The sequence below is a fragment of the Acipenser ruthenus genome, chromosome 10 (assembly GCF_902713425.1).
Source record: "Acipenser ruthenus chromosome 10, fAciRut3.2 maternal haplotype, whole genome shotgun sequence".
NCBI lineage: Eukaryota > Metazoa > Chordata > Actinopteri > Acipenseriformes > Acipenseridae > Acipenser > Acipenser ruthenus.
In genome coordinates this window covers 18,977,657-18,996,912 of record NC_081198.1, presented here as the reverse complement: position 1 = coordinate 18,996,912, position 19,256 = coordinate 18,977,657, and the positions used below count along the sequence as shown (strand labels likewise).

Here is a 19,256-nt window from a genome sequence, read left to right as displayed (position 1 = left end):
CGCTGTCTGGAGTGCTGATCTTGCCGTCTCTCTACACTTCCACTGGTCGCTGTCCGGAGTGCTGATCTTGCTATCGCTACACTTTCAATGGTCGCTGTCTGGAGTGCTGATCTTGCTGTCTGCCTGCTGGTCTCTATCCAAAGGATCTTCTTTCCCTGAGAACCACGGCTGGGCTGGAATCCTTTCCAGGTACCTCTTGCCCACTCTCTTACAAAGGTTTATAGCTCATAAAATATTCCAAAAACCTGTCATGCACTTCCATTCGCCATATATATCTCAGATGTGGTGTTTTGAAAGAAGCAGATGTAATAGCAAACACTTATTTCATTTTTTAATGTATATCTGGTACCATACGAGGTTAGAGAAATCTCTGAGTTATACTTTCATACAGTTTTCTATATTTGCACTTCATTGGTCATTTCACCTAAGGTATACTTTGAGAATGGAAGTACAAAGCAGGTGAGATTTAAGTACTATTTCATTAGCTAGAACCCTCTTTTCCTCTGTATTTGTTCCAGATAATTTTTTTGCCATTACTGGTAAAGCTGTGTTCTGATGATGGTTCTGCAAGCTTCAGTTCCTTCATTGTAATGCTCATGATTGTAATGGATCCCAGTGGGTTTCCACAGATTGTTTTGTACTTACACGAGGTCCAGTCGGTCCAAGGAATCCTCTGGGTCCTCTGGGTCCCATTAAACCCTGAAGGAAGAGAACAATCAGGTTCAAGTGTGTGCATCCTTCATTGGACCACACTGTCCCTCCAAACTGTTTAAATACCATGAAGAAGGTGTTAGGATTGATTTGATAGCTGGAAAAATGTAATCTCATTATAACTGACCCTCTTCTTAGAAAACAATTTTTTGTACTGAATAACAATGGTTCTCTAGTAAAAACAACAGAATAATACCCCCAGCTTGCATCTTATTACATAATTCCCATTGAGAAGTTGAGTATCATTACATAAATCACCGATATAGAATCCCTTCCATGGAGCCTCCCTACTAACAGCTGATGCTGCACAGGACGTCACTGGTATAGTTGGGAGTGATGGTGGTCTTCGTCCCTAGTCCCCCCCAGTACACAGTACATAGAGCCCTGATAATGTTCTGATTACTTACAAGATACCCTGGCCCGCCAACAAGTCCCTGGTCTCCTTTCTCACCCTGCAGACAGGAAAAACAAATCAGTAATGCTGTTAGCGATCTCTGCAGGATTGAAGAAGGGAAGGTTAGGTTTGGTTCTGCTGTCTTAGGATCTTATAGAGCATTAATGATCGATTCTTCCACGAGAAACACAAACAACTGTATTTACAATGTAATATTCATATCCATCTGCTCTGCAACAATCAGCAGCTTTGCTGGTGTGATCTAATGGGTCACGGTTGAAAGAAAGAGAGGCTTCTGCAAGCGCACATTTTTAGATCAAGTGCAAACCTGCAAAATGACCCACTCACTCACTGAAATTCAACCACATAAATAAACCCAGAAAAGTTTGATTCAAAACAGTGCCCTGAACATTAAGAACATTCATAGTGAAGTTTCAGAACCTGCCCTTTCTATAACCCTTGTGCGGAGCTCCATTCTGTTTCAATCTTAAGAGAACACTAGCTGTATAAGTTCCATTTTATAATCACAGCAATGGACTCCTGTTCTTCTGCTAAGGCTCCCATCTTTAAATGTATAAATGGCTACATTTAGTTTACTGGTTATAAGCATTTAGAAAATCCATTAACTATAAACTAACATCAAGCAGCAATTCTCAGAGTCTGGAGACAGTGTAATGAAAAAGGTTGGCGAAGTTCAATTAAGAGTTGTTGTTTTCAGTATCTAAATATAACTGACCTCAGATATGATCACTAATAATTAAAAGAAAATAAAGTAAGTACATTTTTAAAAAATCTAGAGTGGTTTTATTGTCAAAATCATATTTGAGTTTATTTGTATTCTTAGTTTGCTTGTGTAAGTTACCTGTCGAAGTGCTTTACATTAATTAGAATGTTCTGCACTCATCCACAGAATACACGTGTGCAAAAAACGTTTCTTTATGTATCACATTTCTTTCAACCTTGCAAAAAATTGTATTGTGTGCTGCTTAGTACTGTAGTAAATGTGAAGTACTGTTTAATATCCAACTGATATATATATATTGTAAGATAGCAGGGAGGGAGTTAAATCCTCCCTGCAGAAAACATGTGCGTAGGCACATTTGTTTAGTTTAATTGTCTATTGTTTAATTGTTTAATTTTCAGTTGTTAATTATTTGAGTGTTAATTATCCCCTGCACCTGGTGGTAATTGTAAATTAGAACCAGGTGCAGGGTATTTAAGAGAGGCAGTCAGTCTGCTCAGGACAGCTGTGTTCAAGGAAGCAGTAGGCGGTGTGCTCTGGTTCCAGGCAGTCACCCTTGTGAGTACGGGGTTGCTATTGTGTGTTCTGTGTATGCCAGGTAAACGGCTTAGCCGTCCTGCAAGCTAGTCAGGGACCTGCATATTGTTTAGTTAGTGCTCCAACCGCATGTCCATAACCTGTGTCCTGGGTCTGGTTTTAAAAAGGGGCACGAACGACTGTGAGTGCCGGCTGGTTTACTATATATATATTCTTTTTTTTAGGTTTTTTAATCAATTGAATACATCAGTATTTTTTTGGTTTTCACAAGGCCCCGTCCAAATGTAAACATGGTAGCCTTATCCTCTACTATGAGTGATTCTCAGTCTGAAGAATAGATCCTCTATCTTTACACCATTCATGTGCATTTATTAAAACCCAGACTGGGTTTGGTTTCTTTTGCAAAGGACGCATACCTGTACCTAATTATTTCTGAGCACCATCATGTTTTCTGTTAATACTGTACTACTCAAAAACACATACAGATTTTTAAAACTCCAGAAGTTACGGCAGAGTTATAAGCTGATGTGCTGTAATGTTTTGATTTGACCCCTGAAACAGCTCTGCATTGCTGTGCAGGTCAGTGTTTGTGACACTGAATTCATGAAAGGTTAAATACGTAACTTACCATTATGCCTTTTCTGCCTTTGTGCCCCTGCGGCCCAGGTTCCCCTTCGTATCCCTAAAACACACATGTTCCTTCATTTAACATTACAAGGAACTATGAAGCAGACGAATGGTAGCAGTGAACTCATTGTAAATATAAAGGCAATATCTGCCTATTTGTTTAAGTTTATTACAGGTTCACAATGTTTCCCCAGAATGCATGTGTTCTTTCTACTCAGACACTGTTCCGTTTATATCTTTCCAAAGTTGGCCAATTAGACAGAATTGCACTGTTTTTTCTGTAAAGCATGTATTGCCATTTATATACAGTACATGTGTAGTTTACTGTCAACACCTAAGCGTGAATTAACTGGATTCATGAAATATTGTGCTGTGAAATAATGTAGGAGCTCTGATGTCAGGAACATACGATTGTAAATACCAAATTAGAGAGGTCAGTATCATGAAAAAGCAGCTGGGCTTGGTCATGCTAATGTACAATAAGCGGTCCAGTATTCAAAGGACTATTTGAAATCTGCTCTTGCAGATATTTAGGCTGGCACATTTTCAACCTTTATTGCTTAGGGGCTCACACAATACTTTAATTAATCACTCACCTTATAGAGCAACATATTTATGTGTTTTTGGGCTCTTTACTGAATCTTCATGAAACCTGTTCATTGTGCAACGGTTACAAATATCGAAGCGCAGCTGGACATAAATGACTGATAATTGAAAGGTGTGAAATCTGTTGTATAATTAAGAGGTTTTATGGTGTGCTGATGAAGAACGCTAGTCAAATATGTTACTCTAAAAGGCGAGTGATTTATTAAAGTATTTTGTGAGGCCATGACAAATAAACGCTGAAACATATATTGCATCAAGATATACTGTTCATGCAAAAAAACAAAAAACAGTATTAGGAAGTTTCAAGGTGTCTGTTTTATAAATTATTCCATGCACTTGTAAATTGGGGCTAGATAGGAACACTTTATCTGGGAATTGTTTATCAGCTTTAAAATCCCTGCAGAAAAACTAGTATATCTAACCAAACTAACTGCTGTAATCTTTAAAACACAGCCTTACCCTACAATCTGAACACCTGTGCTGTCTAATAATAAGAAAAGCCATGACTCATTTTTGTTAAACAGACATCAACTGTCTTTCAGCTCCAGTTATTTAAAACCTTGGTTAGAACTCTTTTAAAGGGGGCCGTTTGATAATTCTGTTAGTGCTAATAAGAGTGAAGGAAATTGATTTTAAAGCCTTCGTTAGAACTCAATTAGAATGGATTTTAAAGAAATATAAACATTCATTAAATATCAGCTTTCCTTACCGGCTCGCCCACCTCTCCAGGATTTCCTCGCTCCCCTTTATATCCCTTTGGACCCTGAAACACAACAGCAGATGTAACGCCATGACTCACAACCACAACCATCACACAATGAGAACTCCAGAGATACAGCACTGCCTCTCACACAATGAGAACAGAGATACAGCACTACATCTCACACAATGAGAGGAGATACAGCACTGCCTCTCACACAATGAGAACCACAGAGATACAGCACTGCCTCACATACAATGAGAACCACAGAGATACAGCACTGCCTCTCACACAATGAGAACCACAGAGATACAGCACTGCCTCTCACACAATGAGAACAGAGATACAGCACTACATCTCGCACAATGAGAGGAGATACAGCACTGCCTCTCACACAATGAGAACCACAGAGATACAGCACTGCCTCTCACAATGAGAACTCCAGAGATACTTCACTTCCTGTTTAAGTAGACACACTTTTCAGCTAAGGCCTTCTTCAGTTTTATACATATAAAATAACTGCTAAAGTAAAACATGCCCATAATATGTGGAGCACTGAAAGGGTTTGTTCTTTCTAGGTATGTCCTTTGGTGGGTGTTATTATCATCTCAGTTAACATTGAGCATTCATCCTTAAATTTTTTAAATTCTTCAAAATAATTTTTTTATGCAAATAAATAAATTACTGGTATATACCGGTATGTCTCCCCTTCAGGTGAGAAGGTGTACTTGTACACATGTAAGATACTTGTAAACAGTCCTTAGCATAAATGTGCAGTTACCTGTTTCACCTTTTAGGTTGCATGACAATGTGATCCCACTGAATACACACACCTACTGTAACAATGAGAATTTTTTTAAATGATCTAAACATTTGGTATTTTGGTTTTAAAATGAATATTTCTTATCTTGCACTGCAGTAACCAAGCTCATCTTTTCAATTGTGCTGAACATTTTTAATTCCACTGGTTAATAGTTACTGTGGTATGGCTGGCAATCCATATCTAGCTCAGTGATCTGTATGTTCAGGAAAGTTGTGCTTTGTGTTGACACTTCAAGTCTGTTCCATTGTTCTGACTTGTTTAGCAGAGCTCCCTCTTGTGGTCACAGCTAATACAGCAATGAGCAGTGCAGTAAAGGCTGTGACCTGTTAGATGTCTTCCTAACACGATAGAGGAGGCGTAGGTAAAGGGTGACCCCAGCTGTCTACTGGTACACTGTACACTGCTAAAGTTCACTCTCTCTTTTGGATTGCTACACTAAACTTTCTTTTAACCCTTTGACAGGTGGGTATTTTCGGTCCATTGCTAAAGCCCCACTATAGTGGCAAATACTGTTACATTTCTGGATTTCTGTTTATTATGTATTTGTGGTTCTTTTAAATGGCAAATATGTATATTTGGAGTGTAATTACTCCAAATTGGCATACATAACCCCACATCTTCTGTTGTTAAATCTGGGCTTTTCAAACCGGGTGTTGGCTATAGAGAATACAGATTGTTTGGCACTGATTCAATGTTTGGGTTAAAATGTTACATTCATAGAATAATCATTAGTAACACGTACCTTCTCTCCAGGGAACCCTGGTGGCCCTGGCTCTGCGTCTGTCAAAGGAAGCCCGTCTCTCCCTGGCCGGCCTGGGGGTCCAGGCAAACCCGGGGGTCCGGGATTACCCTGCATGACAAGCACAGTGAGAACAACAGACCATTACTAGCCGGTGTAGCTGACCCATACTGTGTGGGGAGTGTGTATATAGTGTGTGTAGCTGATCCATACTGTGTGAGGAGTGTGTATATAGTGTGTGTAGCTGACCCATACTGTGTGGGGAGTGTGTATATATTATTATTATTATTATTTATTTCTTAGCAGACACCCTTATCCAGGGCGACTTACAATTGTTACAAGATATCACATTATACATTATTTCACATTATACAGTGTGACGGGGACTGCCCCGTCTTTATGATCATGGTTGGGACTGGCAGGGAGGGGGTTAAAATTCCTCCCTGCCAGAAAAACATGTGAGAATGTGGCTGGAGCCCTAATTGACTAATTAGCAATTATTGATTAATTGGGCTCCAGCCACAGGGGATAAAAGCCAGGGGAGAGGCCCTGGCTAGGAGGGAGAGTTGTAGAGAGAGTTCTGGAAAGAGAAGGAGTGTTTTGTTTGTGCTGTGTTTTCTGTTCCAGTGAAGGCAACGCCCAGCCTGGAAACCTTTATTTTTGTGAGTTTTGCTTTTTGCTTTGTGTTTATTTTATGTTTAAACCTTTTTGTTTGGCCCTTGTGCTGGTTTATTTTGTATTTTTGTTTATTAAAACTTTATTTTTGAACTTTATACTGTCTCTGAGTCTCAAACCTCGGTCAATCCTGTCACATACAGATATCACATTATTTTTACATACAATTACCCATTTATACAGTTGGGTTTTTACTGGAGCAATCTAGGTAAAGTACCTTGCTCAAGGGTACAACAGCAGTGTCCCCTACTGGGGATTGAACCCACAACCCTCCGGTCAAGAGTCCAGAGCCCTAACCACTACTCCACACTGCTGCCCGACAAGCAGCAGTGTGTGTAGCTGACCCATACTGTGTGAGGAGTGTGTGTAGCTGACCCATACTGTGTGAGGAGTGTGTATATAGTGTGTGTAGCTGACCCATACTGTGTGAGGAGTGTGTATATAGTGTGTGTAGCTGACCCATACTGTGTGAGGAGTGTGTGTATAGTGTGTGTATCTTGCTTTTATATCAACTTGAATCAAGGGTAATAGTCTACTATTTATATAACATATACATCTGATATTATTTTCAGAGGATGGCATCACAAAGGATTTGTGTACTGGAATTAATACTACTTGATAAATGACTTAATTACAATATAGATTTAGATATACCTCTTACAAAGTGCTTGAGAAGTTCACAGTTCAAAGAGGATACTTACAATTTTCCCTCGCTCCCCTTTCGGCCCTTGCTTGCCAGGAATGCCAGGAGAGCCCTGCAGAGCGAACTCTGTTATTAATGTATTTATATTTCACAAAACAAAAGTGCGGTTCCCTTAATAAACAACAAGCATCTGTTTGCTTTACATGTGTACAGCAACAGTCCTGCATAAAAACTAGTTAGACAAGTGGAGGTCAAAATGACCATTTTTAAAAGCACCTAACTTCAGAAATTCAAAGTCTTTTCAGAAGTAACCCCCTTGGTAAAAATGATGTAAATGTTCTTAACTTCTTCCGCAATAGGATCCTATGAGAGTGAGATACCCTAAGAATGCAAATGGTATGAAGCACCCCTGATATTGTTCATTTCTTACCAGGGGTCCAGGCTCCCCTTGAGGTCCGTATGGCCCTGGGGGTCCCTTCCGCTTCTAAAGAACGAAAAGAAACAAACAAAACACCGACGCAAGTTAGAAAGGAGCTGGACTTGTGAGCGCATTAGAATGAGCTTTCCCTCACGTGATTCAAATCTGACTCTTCTCTTCTACCTCACTAACATTACACTACAGTGAAACTCATTGTCCAACTCTGTGTGATCGGTATATAAACAATCCTAGTTTAAAGAAGCTGGCTGAGTTATAGTTCAGAAAAGAAGAAGTTAATTAAACGATTAAAATACTAAGAATTCTGTGTAAATTTTAAGCACAATTTAAAAGTATGCAATTTGGAATCAACAATAAAACATGGATTTATTATTATTATTATTATTATTATTATTATTATTATTATTATAGTAATATTAAAGTAAGTAATCAGTAATATACTTTGTCTTAAAGAAAGAAGTCAGTAATATGTAACAGACATTTTGGAGCCAATAATCAGTAATCAAAGTAATATTAAAGTATAAGGTGATTACAAAATAATTCCAGTAAATTTAACTTAATACATATTGCTATAATTTTGCTCATATCAAAATGCACGCATTTGAAACTGGAGAAGAATATTTATCAAATGCTCCTTGCAGGTACTTCAATGCTGTACTTCCGGTCAACTTCCTAAAGTCTCATATCTGCCCTTTTCCTGCAGCCATTTTGAATTCTGACCAACTCCACTAGCAGGGTAAAGCAGATTTTGGTATTAGGTACAGAGATGCCAAAGGTTGACTATCCCAAAGTGACTTCCAGCCCCAGAGTGAGATTTCTAGGCCAAAGATTGAGACTTTCCAGCTGGTGTGCTATGTCGTTGCTTAAGGCAGAGCCTCTCATCTTTGGTCCAAGTTGGGGACACCCAACGGTGCAGGTTTTTAATCCAACCAGAACGTAATAGTTTATTTTAAAATGTGCACTGCTTAAAAATGCATATGAAACACTTAATGTTCCGTAATAATATTTCCACATGCATGTTATTAATATGATACAAATAACTACTACTACTACAAATAATAATAATAATATTGATAATAATGCTTTTTAAACATACTTCATTTATCAGTGAGGGGATTTGAAGCTGTGTTTCACTTTCCAGATGACGAGTAACATCATTTTCCCCTTGATGGCCACAGAACAGCTCCACAGGGTACATTTAAAAAAAAATGTCTGCTGCTGGGACAATAAGGGCCAGTGTGCTTCACATTTGGAGATGTACTTTGCAGAACCCACAAGCTTTCGATCAACTGGTGTTATTTTGGAGAACTCATGGCCTGTAGTCAGTCTCCTTGGTTACCACAGTACACATGCACAATGAGGCCCCGGATGTATTGCTGTCTCTTGCAGCGCCTGAGTAAAACTATTTTAAATCTTTTTATATATATATATATATATATATATATATATATATATATATATATATATATATATAAATTATTATTATTATTATTGTACTCATATTGCGTGAGATAAGCTAAGGAATGCGTGAGAGTGAGATAGCATGCTATTGCGTTAGTCTCACGTTGCATGTGTGAGACTTGACATGCCTGTAGGTAGCTTGTGCGTTGTCCTGTTTTTTTTTTTTTTACATCATTGATGGATCACTGATTTGTTTACGCAGTCTCTGATCCGTCTTCGAAAGTTAGGCCTGTCTTCTAAGCAAATATTCAAAGATGAAAAGTTCAAAGCAGGACAAGGGACACAAATTCTTCTTTGAGGAATATCTTTTTAACTATGAAGGTGAATGTCAATGAAGGTTGTATATGTTAAAAGTACCATTTTACAAACATATATATTAATTGGCGTTTTACATAAATAAAAATGTTGAATGTCACTGTAATTTCGGGCCATGTGCCTATCGTGGTTATTCATTTAGTTTGTTTTTAGTGTTAGTCTAGCTGTCCAGAGCTTCACTAAACTATGCAGGGCATGTTTCTAGTGTTAGTCTAGCTGTCCAGAGCTTCACTAAACTATGCAGGGCATGTTTCTAGTGTTAGTCTAGCTGTCCAGAGCTTCACTAAACTATGCAGGGCATGTTTCTAGTGTTAGTCTAGCTGTCCAGAGCTTCACTAAACTATGCAGGGCATGTTTCTAGTGTTAGTCTAGCTGTCCAGAGCTTCACTAAACTATGCAGGGCATGTTTCTAGTGTTAGTCTAGCTGTCCTGAGCTTCACTGAACTATGCAGGTTTGTGTGACGGAGTTCACCCTGCCCCTGTGTGTATTTTGTATTATTATTATGTAAAGGTACTGTTGTGTTTTACACAATGTTTTGTTATTGTTGTTTTACAGCATGGATGGGGTTAAAATTCCCCATCCAGTTAAACCAGGACAGTGTGTGACCGTCTCCAGATGGATTCATTTATTACTAATCTGGAGACGGTCACACGTATAAAAAACAGCAGCTTTGGCTGAACGAGGTTGAGTGTTCAAAGGCGGAATGTGGGTAAAGAGAACTGAAAGATAGAAATAACAATTGCTACGTATGCTGGTTCTATACCAGCACGATACTTGCTTGTTTTGTTTCAGTGTTTGTATCTGTCTATTTTGGCCAACGTGTCTTTTACTTTCAGAAGTGTTTTGTTTTGTTAAACCTTTTTTTTATTTTACAATAAATACGTGCAGCAGCGTTTAATACTGAGTCTGTCTCTTCCTGGTCCTGCGTCACCACAAAGCCATCAGTACTGCAGTGTGTTTCTTGTGTTAGTCATCTAGCTGTCCTGAGCTTCACTAAACTATGCAGGTTTAACAGCTCATAAAGCATACCATCCTTCATCTTTGGAAACAAGATTTTCCTTTACATTTTCAAGAAATGTTTGCCCTTGTAAGGGAGTCACGCTATGTATATGGTTTTCCGTATTTTCCCCTGCTTGTATAAGTGTAGTCTCAAACATTGTGAAACTAGATGTGGCAGTGAGAGCTCGTGCTACAGGTCCATGAGGGGGAATGAGCAGCCCTACACACATGAGGGGGAATGAGCAGCCCTACACACATGAGGGGGAATGAGCAGCCCTACACACATGAGGGGGAATGAGCAGCCCTACACACATGAGGGGGAATGAGCAGCCCTACACACATGAGGGGGAATGAGCAGCCCTACACACATGAGGGGGAATGAGCAGCCCTACACACATGAGATTGCGCCGATCAGTGACAAAGTCTGTTCTTGACGACTGTCTGCGTGACCTTAGACGGGTCACACAGGTACCTGCGCCGACTGAGCAGCTACAGAAAGTGCAGAGAACAGACGTAAATGCAAACAACAAATTAGTGCTGAAAAAACCGAGAGAAGCATCTAAAAAAAAAAATGTAGTTCTGTTTAAACCTGCTACTGACACCTAGGTAGTGGAGGGTAACAATCGGTTGACTGTATTGATTGTATTGATGTTAAATTTTCTTTGCATTTAATAAAATAATAGTGTTGTATTTTCTAACCTGATATTTATCCTACGGTGTTGATGGAATACTTGAAATTCCTTGTTACAATAATGATGAATCTTTCTGTTTGAAAATGGCCATTTATACAGGATTGTTACTATTTAAGATGAATGTTTTTTAAATAGATTTACTGATAATGCAATATATATATAAACATGTTTTATGTTTGCATAACATATACGACTGTAGAGTGCCTTACGTGAGGAATATGTGAAAATTAAATTGTGAGAGGGAAGGGAGGGGTAAACTGGGTGTATGGCGGCTGTGCTTAAACACCTAGATTACAGAGAGACGAAAAGTGTCGGAGGCAGGTCACGTGAGCCGCAGATCTACACAGCCGGCGCATCCACAGAAACAGATTCAGAATGCACACTGTAGCATAACCTGCCCACAATTTCCCCCTCACAAACATGGCATCAGGCCAGCACCAGAAATAACAGCAAAGGTAAGTACTTTTAAAAGTTACTCCTTTTTTTACCTTTGTTTGTCTGAAATACTGATTGTAATCCACTGAAAGAGGCTTGAGCGTCCATGTGAAGCCATACTAGGTTAGAGAAAGCTCTCACTTTCAGGTAGTGTCTTTCACTTTGTACAGTGTAATTGTTTTAGAAATGCAAAGGTCACACCCAAACACAATAAACAGTTGGGAAAGGACTAAGGAATAAGTGAAGCTTGTCATTGTATACTACCAAACATGCATATCAAATATGCCAGTGAAGATTATACTTACAGGCCAATTTGCAATGAGATTTTTGTAAAATTTTCTTTTCTACAAAACAGAAAAAAAAGAGATGTTTAGTATACAGTATGTATATCCTGTGAAACAAGGCTAGCCGTTTCCTTGTTGCAGCGTTGTACAGTGTGAACGCGGTGTCCTGCACACATTATATTAGTTCTGCTTCTTAAGGCTGGGGCGAATATGAATTTCAATATTTCAGATTTAAAAGAATATTCAAATATTCTTTCATTTTGAAGTAGCTGGTAGACAAAAGTATAATTTATATCATGGTACTGTAAAACAATCTCTCAAGTCTAAAAAAATCTGGTCCCTATCAAAATAATTATTAGAGAAACACTACAGCAGAATGAGTGTTATTTATTGCATTTATGAATTGGTGTGATGTTTTTTGACAGTAATTTACAGGTTTTGTTACATGAACAAATACAAACATGTTTCCCACCAGCAGTGTCTGAAATTGCACCAGACTGACAGTAGGGGTAGCTGTTCTCTCACATACTTTGAAAGCCTGCCACTCCTCCTCAGAGTTCTTCCACACCAAGATGGCGGGCATCCCTGGAGGGCCGATGGGGCCACGGTCGCCCGTCCTGCCAGTCCGCCCCATCACACCGTGATAGCCCTGCAGTGAGAAGCACATGGGAGCCATCAGAGGGTGTGCTCATACACAGATTTGATGATCTGAATGGTTTACAGTATCTATTATTTTAATAGAAATAAGCAAACATCTTTCTTATCTTGTATGATGAACTCCACACACAAAATGAACTCCCAGTCTCCATGTTGCTTGGGTCAGGAGAAACAAATCAATCTCTTATCCAGAGATCATTGTTTGCTTGGTTATGGATTCAGCCTCCCCCTGCAGCATGCGCATTAATAACTATCAGGTGTACACAGCTAAATATCAACACAAGCTCTGGCCATGCAGCTAGCAGAGGAGGGCAGTATGTCACCAGGATCCACCTGCAGGCTGCATGTGATACCATTGACACCAACACTAGGGCTGTGGGGAATGCTGTTGCTGCAAGGAGGTCCTTTCAAGTGAACATATCTACACTCACAGCAGACACACAAGCCAAGCTGCTGGGGTTACCTTTTCAAGGTGATCTCCTCTGTGGCACTGGTCTGAAGGACTCCCTGTCCCATATAAAGGAGGTTGAGACAGGCTATCCGGTCCCTTTCGGCAGCTGGAAGAGGCAAATCCCCCAGTAGAGTGTTTTACAACAGGCAGATGTCTTTAAGACTTGGACGATTCTATCTTTTGAAAGGCAGGTCTGTTTTCAATATAGATCCTCCCGTGGCCATAATAAGGAAGAAGAGAAGCCCTTGACTTTCTCTTGACATCTCCTACCACCAGCTCATGTCTCCACCCCCCCTCACCACTGCTGGTAGGGGACAGGGTTTCTCATTTTCTGACAAGATGGCAGAATATAACATCAGATCCTTCAGGTCCTGGGCTCATACAGTACGACTACAGAATACCGTTCTGGTCACAACCACCAGCACCACCTTAATGGCTTCCTGCCACTAATCCCAACAGTGCTCAGGAAGGTAAGTGGAGACAAAGCCAGTCTCATCCTATAGCCCCATGCTGGCCCAAGAGGTCCTGGTTCTGAGATGCTGGAAATGGCTGAAGTTGGTCCCCTGCACCGAGTGGTAAGCTGAGATCTGCTGTCCCGGAACAATGGGAAGATGCTCCACCACAATCCTTTGCTGTTATGACTAGCTGTCTGAAGATTGAAAGGCAACAACTGAGGAACTAGAGCCCATCTGAACAAGTAACAAATATCCTTCTTGCATAAAAAAAACAAAAAACCTTCCACTTTTCAGGCCTATACAGACAAATGGAGAGAAATTGTCCTCTGGTGCGATTCAAAATTTCTGCACCACATGCATATCTCTATGTAATTTCTTTTCATCCTCCATCAAGGTTCACATCTCAGCAATCTCCACATTGCTACCCGGCTGGGAATGTCATCCTGTAGGTTCCCACCCCATGGTGTAGAAATTCGTTAGAGGGCTTAACAACCTAAGGTCCCAAGGAAACACGTCGTCTCTCAATGGAGCCTCAGCCTGGTACTCAACAAACATATGGGACCTCCGTTCAAACCCATGGCTACATGGAAAGAGAAATTCTTCACTTGGAAAACAATATTTCTGTGGCAATGACCTCAGCAAGAAAGCTTACAAACCCCCCGGGCAAATCTGTCTCCTAACAGACCATTTCAAATGGGATCACATCCTGCATCGAGTTCAGTTTCAGACTCGAAAATAAACCACCTACAGGATCCAGCAAAGCCCACTTGGTAGGGGAATGGCTACTACATGGGCAAAACTAAAATCAGTGCTAATACAGGACATCTGCAATGTTGCTACCTGGGCCTCCTTTGAACCCTTTATTTAGCATTATACCTGAATGTGTAATTTGTGACTTCCTCTACTGATGTCTACCCTTCCTCCCTCTTGTCTACATCCTTTGGTATTGTTCACTTTGTGTGTGGAGTCCATCATATGAGGTAAGAATACAAAGATTACCTGTAATGTGGTTTCTTCATAGGATGATAAACTCCACACACCTATATCCCACTCTCCTTCCCTCTTTTTCCTTTACTGCCTTATTTTCAAAATTTGGACAGTGATACTGGAAATGACGTCAGGTTTTAAGGAGGATGTACACTTTGAATGATATCACAATGATCTCTGGGTAAGAGATTGGTTTGTTTCTCCTGACCAAACAACATGGAGACTGGGAGTTCACTTTGTGTGTGGAGTTCATCATCCTACGAAGAAACCATATTACAAGTAATTGTCGTATTTTTTTTCAGTATATACAAATTCCTGGTTTTAACAAATTTTCTTACACATTTTCTTCAGTGTTTGCATGTCTTATTCTTCACAAAGTTCATAAACATAGGCACTTGATTAAACCTCAGTGGAGGTTACATCTTTTACTCATGTCTGCCTTTGCATGCGAGATGCATCCTTGTGTGCCTGGTCAGGCGTGTATATGGGGACAGGTGTCGCAATCATACAAGGGTGTATGGGGACCCCAACAGGCATTTTAAATTGGAGACCAGGAGCAGAGATTAACCCTTTAGATCACAGGCTTGGGTATAATTGTATGATTGTGGAAGAGTGGACTGTTACAAGCCTGGAGGAGGCTGTGTGGTCCAGTGGTTAAAGAAAAGGGCTTGTAACCAGAAGGTCCCTGGTTCAAATCCCACCTCAGCCACTGACTCATTGTGTGAACCTGAGCAAGTCACTTAACCTCTTTGTGCTCCGTCTTTCGGGTGAGACGTAATTGTAAGTGACTCTGCAGCTGATGCGTAGTTCACACACCCTAGTCTCTGTAAGTTGCCTTGGATAAAGGTGTCTGCTAAATAAACAAATAATAATCTACAGTTTACCACAGACCTCCTCAGGTACATACTGTATTGTAATATGCTACCACTTACAGTTTGAAAATCTCAGAGGAATGGATTACCCTGAAGTATCCAAGCAGAACCATTACCTTCATAATAGGAAGCATATCTGTGTTACACAGGTTTCAGTTTACAATCCTTCACCTTTGGGCTTCAGTGCATAGCGCAACGATGTGTGCACTACCACCTAACTTCACATAATCAGCCTTAAGGAGTCTTTCCAGAATAATTTTTCAGCTAGAATAGTTAATAAACTTGGTAAATAATACCCTAAGCAGAAATGACAACATTGAATCATGCAGAACATGTTCTGATGTTAAACATGTAAGAAATATGATCTATCCCTTTAACTGAGAATTTAACAAAGTGACCGAAACATTGACTTTGTTAAAATTCTGGTACCTACTTTGTCTCCCTTCAGTCCCGGTGGCCCTGGGGGTCCATAGGGCCCCGGTGGTCCCTGCAGAAGAAACAAGGGCAGATTAATAAGTTCTCCTTTAATATTATAGGTGCACTCCTATAACGGACTCCAAGGGACAATAGAAATCAGTATTTTATTGTTGAAGCTGACACCCTGGGATCCTTCAAGAAGCTGCTTGATGAGATTCTGGGATTAATAAGCTACTAACAACCAAACGAGCAAGATGGTCTGAATGCCCTCCTCTCGTTTGTAAACTTTCTTATGTTCTTATGTTCTTATAAACAAAGTACATAGTAAACGCAATTTGAAAGGCTGTATGTAATTTAAGTACCTTAAATATAAACAATACAAGAAAGCTAAACTGCCAAAGAACAGTTGTTTATTATTTGTACAAAACACACCATACAATGTAATAAGTAGTACCATTTTACAAATTTATGTTTTCGCTAAATGTAATTAAAATTGTATATGTTATACGTTTAAACTGTACAACGGCTGTGCAAACAAAAACATAGAATAAAAGTAAACAGCAGCTGTTTTTCTGCCTGACGTCACATATGCCGCTGTGATTTTCATTTACTGTCCGGATGTACCTTATTTGCACAAAATATATACCTGTGGAACAGGAAAACTACGTATTAAATGGTACTGTATGTATTAAACTGTACGTATTAAATGCAAAACCCTGCCTGTGGAACAGGAAAACTACGTACAAACGAGTCAGTTTTTACCAGAGTAATTTGTTTAATAGTGTATAAGAAATAAAATATTTTTGACTTGTAAGTAACATAATAATTTAAGATATTAAAAAATGAATGGGTGGGGGGGGGGGGGGCACTTTGGAGAGTGTGGGCTCTTATTAACCATTTGTCAGTAAAGCTGGGCGCTTATATGAATAAGAGCGGACAGTGGCGACTGGATGCTATTTCGGGCATATACGGCAAGTACTGTATGTATGTATGCAGGCATGTAACAAAATACGTATTAACAGGTGGGGGAACAAAACACGCATTAAACACAATGGCATTTATGTACAGAGGTTTTAAGTTGTTACACAATACACCTGGCCACTTTCTATCTTTGAGCAGAATCATTTGTAAGTGACTAATTAACTGAGCTATTCAATAAAGTGTCAGAGTCCAGCCACTCCCTGCAGCGTGGTCCCCTTGTGGATGTCTTACCGGTGGCCCTGGCCGGAGAGATAGCTGGGGCAGCCTCCACACCTTGACAGTGCCTCTCCTGGTTGGGGGTTTGAAGAGGTCAGCTGAAATGACAGGAATGAACACGGTTTTCATCCCTATGCTGTACAAACTCCTCTGAGTTTTTAGCACTCCCAATGCCTGGGCCTGAAGCTTTCTGAAAGGCCCCGAAGTCAAATCAACAGCTAGGCTGCCTTTGTGGCCCCCGGTTCCTTCCCTATAATCCTGTCGGAGTCTAAGCAGCAGAAAATCTGAGAGACTGGGTTTGAAGCGGCTGTAGAGCCATGCGTCTCGCTCAGACTCCGGTGCCAAGCCCAACTCTGTGCCTCCATGTGTGTCGGCCTGTGAATGTGAAGGGGCCCAGGGGGGGCTCTGTACTTTACCTGTGGAGTTGCTGTCTGAGCAGCCAGTACTGTTGAGCACTAAAAGACAAAACTCCGTCCCTGCTCTGTGAAGCTCTGAATCAGAAGATGAAAACACAGAGCTGGCATTCCCTGTTGGTGCAGAGGTCTGCTCTTCTGTCTCATTCGATGCTTTCATATCAGTTGATAATTGTGTCTCACTAGTCGATTTCATATCAGTTGGTGATTGTGTCTCACTAGTCGATTTCATATCAGTTGGTGATTGTGTCTCACTAGTCGATTTCATATCAGTTGGTGATTGTGTCTCACTAGTCGATTTCATATCAGTTGGTGATTGTGTCTCACTAGTCGATTTCATATCAGTTGGTGATTGTGTCTCACTAGTCGATTTCATATCGGTTGGCAGCTTTGTTTCAGGTGATTCTGTCTCAATTGGCTGGCTTGGTGCTGTCTTGTTGGTTGCTGCTGTCTCCGTTGGTGCAATCGCCTTACTTGACACTTTCCTCTCTGCTGGTATGTCCGTCTTACTAGGTTTGGTATCACTTGCTGCTCTCATCTTATTTGATTCTATCTCAATGGGCACTTTCATATCAGGTATCGCTTTCGTTTCATTTGATTCTATCTCAATGGGCACTTTCATATCAGGTATCGCTTTCGTGTCATTTGATTCTATCTCAATGGGCACTTTCATATCAGGTATCACTTTCGTTTCATTTGATTCTATCTCAGTGGGCACTTTCGTATCAGGTATTGCTTTCATCTCATTTGATTCTATCTCAATGGGCACTTTCATATCAGGTATCACTTTCGTTTCATTTGATTCTATCTCAGTGGGCACTTTCGTATCAGGTATTGCTTTCATCTCATTTGATTCTATCTCAATGGGCACTTTCATATCAGATATCGTTTTCGTCTCATTTGATTCTATCTCAATGGGCACTTTCATATCAGGTATCGCTTTCTTCTCATTTGCCGTTTTCACATCGGTTGCAGCTTTCGTCTCACGAGGCTCAGTCTCACTTGGAGCTTTCACATTGGTTGGTGTCTCAGGTGGCTCTGACTCCATTGGCTGGCTTGGTGCTATCTTATTGCTTGCCACTGTCTCACTAAGCACTTCCATCTCAGTTGATTCTATTTCAGTCAGCACTTTCAGGTCAGTTCTGGCTTTTGTCTCGCTTGATTCTATCTCAGTCAGCACTTTCAGGTCAGTTCTGGCTTTTGTCTCACTTGATTCTATTTCAGTCTGCACTTTCAGGTCAGTTCTGGTTTTTGTTTCACTTGATTCTATTTCAGTCGGCACTTTCAGGTCAGTTCTGGCTTTTGTCTCGCTTGATTCTATCTCACTTGGCAGTTTCATCTCACTTGGCGCTTTCGTTTCCATTGGTTCGGTCTCACCTGGACCTTTCATATTGGTTGGCACCTTTGTCTTGATTGGCTGGCTTGGTGATGTCTTATTGGTTGGCTCTATCTCACTTGGCACTTTGGTTTCTGTTGTCTCTGTCTCACTTGGCGCTCTCACATTGGAAGCTGCTTTAGTCTTGATCGGTGCTGTCCTACTTGTAGTTTTTGTCTCACTTGGTGCTATCATCTCAGTTGGTGCTTTAATATCTGATGGATTCATTTCTGCTGCCGCTGTCTCAATTGCTGCTTTCATATCAGTAGGCTGTATCTCATTTGGTGCTTTCATATCAGTAGGCTGTATCTCACTTGGTGCTTTCATATCAGTAGGCTGTATCTCACTTGGTGATTTCATATCAGTAGGCTGTATCTCACTTGGTGCTTTCATATCAGTATGCTGTACCTCACTTGATGCTTTCATATCAGTAGGCTGTATCTCACTTGGTGCTTTCATATCAGTAGGCTGTATCTCACTTGGTGCTTTCATATCAGTAGGCTGTATCTCACTTGGTGATTTCATATCAGTAGGCTGTATCTCACTTGGTGCTTTCATATCAGTATGTTGTACCTCACTTGATGCTTTCATATCAGTAGGCTGTATCTCACT

The 19,256-nt window shown here is 40.4% G+C and overlaps 1 protein-coding gene across 1 annotated transcript in view; it reads right to left on the bottom strand.

Annotated features, from left to right (window-relative positions):
* Window positions 1-19,186, bottom strand: part of LOC117401375 (collagen alpha-1(XXVII) chain-like) — a 34,741-nt gene extending 15,555 nt beyond the window's left edge. Inside the window, exons 1-12 of the mRNA XM_034002004.3 lie at window positions 17,273-19,186; window positions 16,872-16,954; window positions 15,676-15,729; window positions 12,350-12,469; window positions 11,842-11,880; window positions 7,628-7,681; window positions 7,256-7,309; window positions 5,883-5,990; window positions 4,327-4,380; window positions 3,013-3,066; window positions 1,119-1,163; window positions 646-699 (exon numbers count right to left, since the gene is read on the bottom strand). Of these exons, the coding sequence (XP_033857895.3) occupies window positions 646-699; window positions 1,119-1,163; window positions 3,013-3,066; window positions 4,327-4,380; window positions 5,883-5,990; window positions 7,256-7,309; window positions 7,628-7,681; window positions 11,842-11,880; window positions 12,350-12,469; window positions 15,676-15,729; window positions 16,872-16,954; window positions 17,273-19,169 (2,616 nt within the window). The 5' untranslated portion in view covers window positions 19,170-19,186. The remainder of the gene's footprint in view (window positions 1-645; window positions 700-1,118; window positions 1,164-3,012; window positions 3,067-4,326; window positions 4,381-5,882; window positions 5,991-7,255; window positions 7,310-7,627; window positions 7,682-11,841; window positions 11,881-12,349; window positions 12,470-15,675; window positions 15,730-16,871; window positions 16,955-17,272) is intronic.
* Window positions 19,187-19,256: the final 70 nt, after the last annotated feature.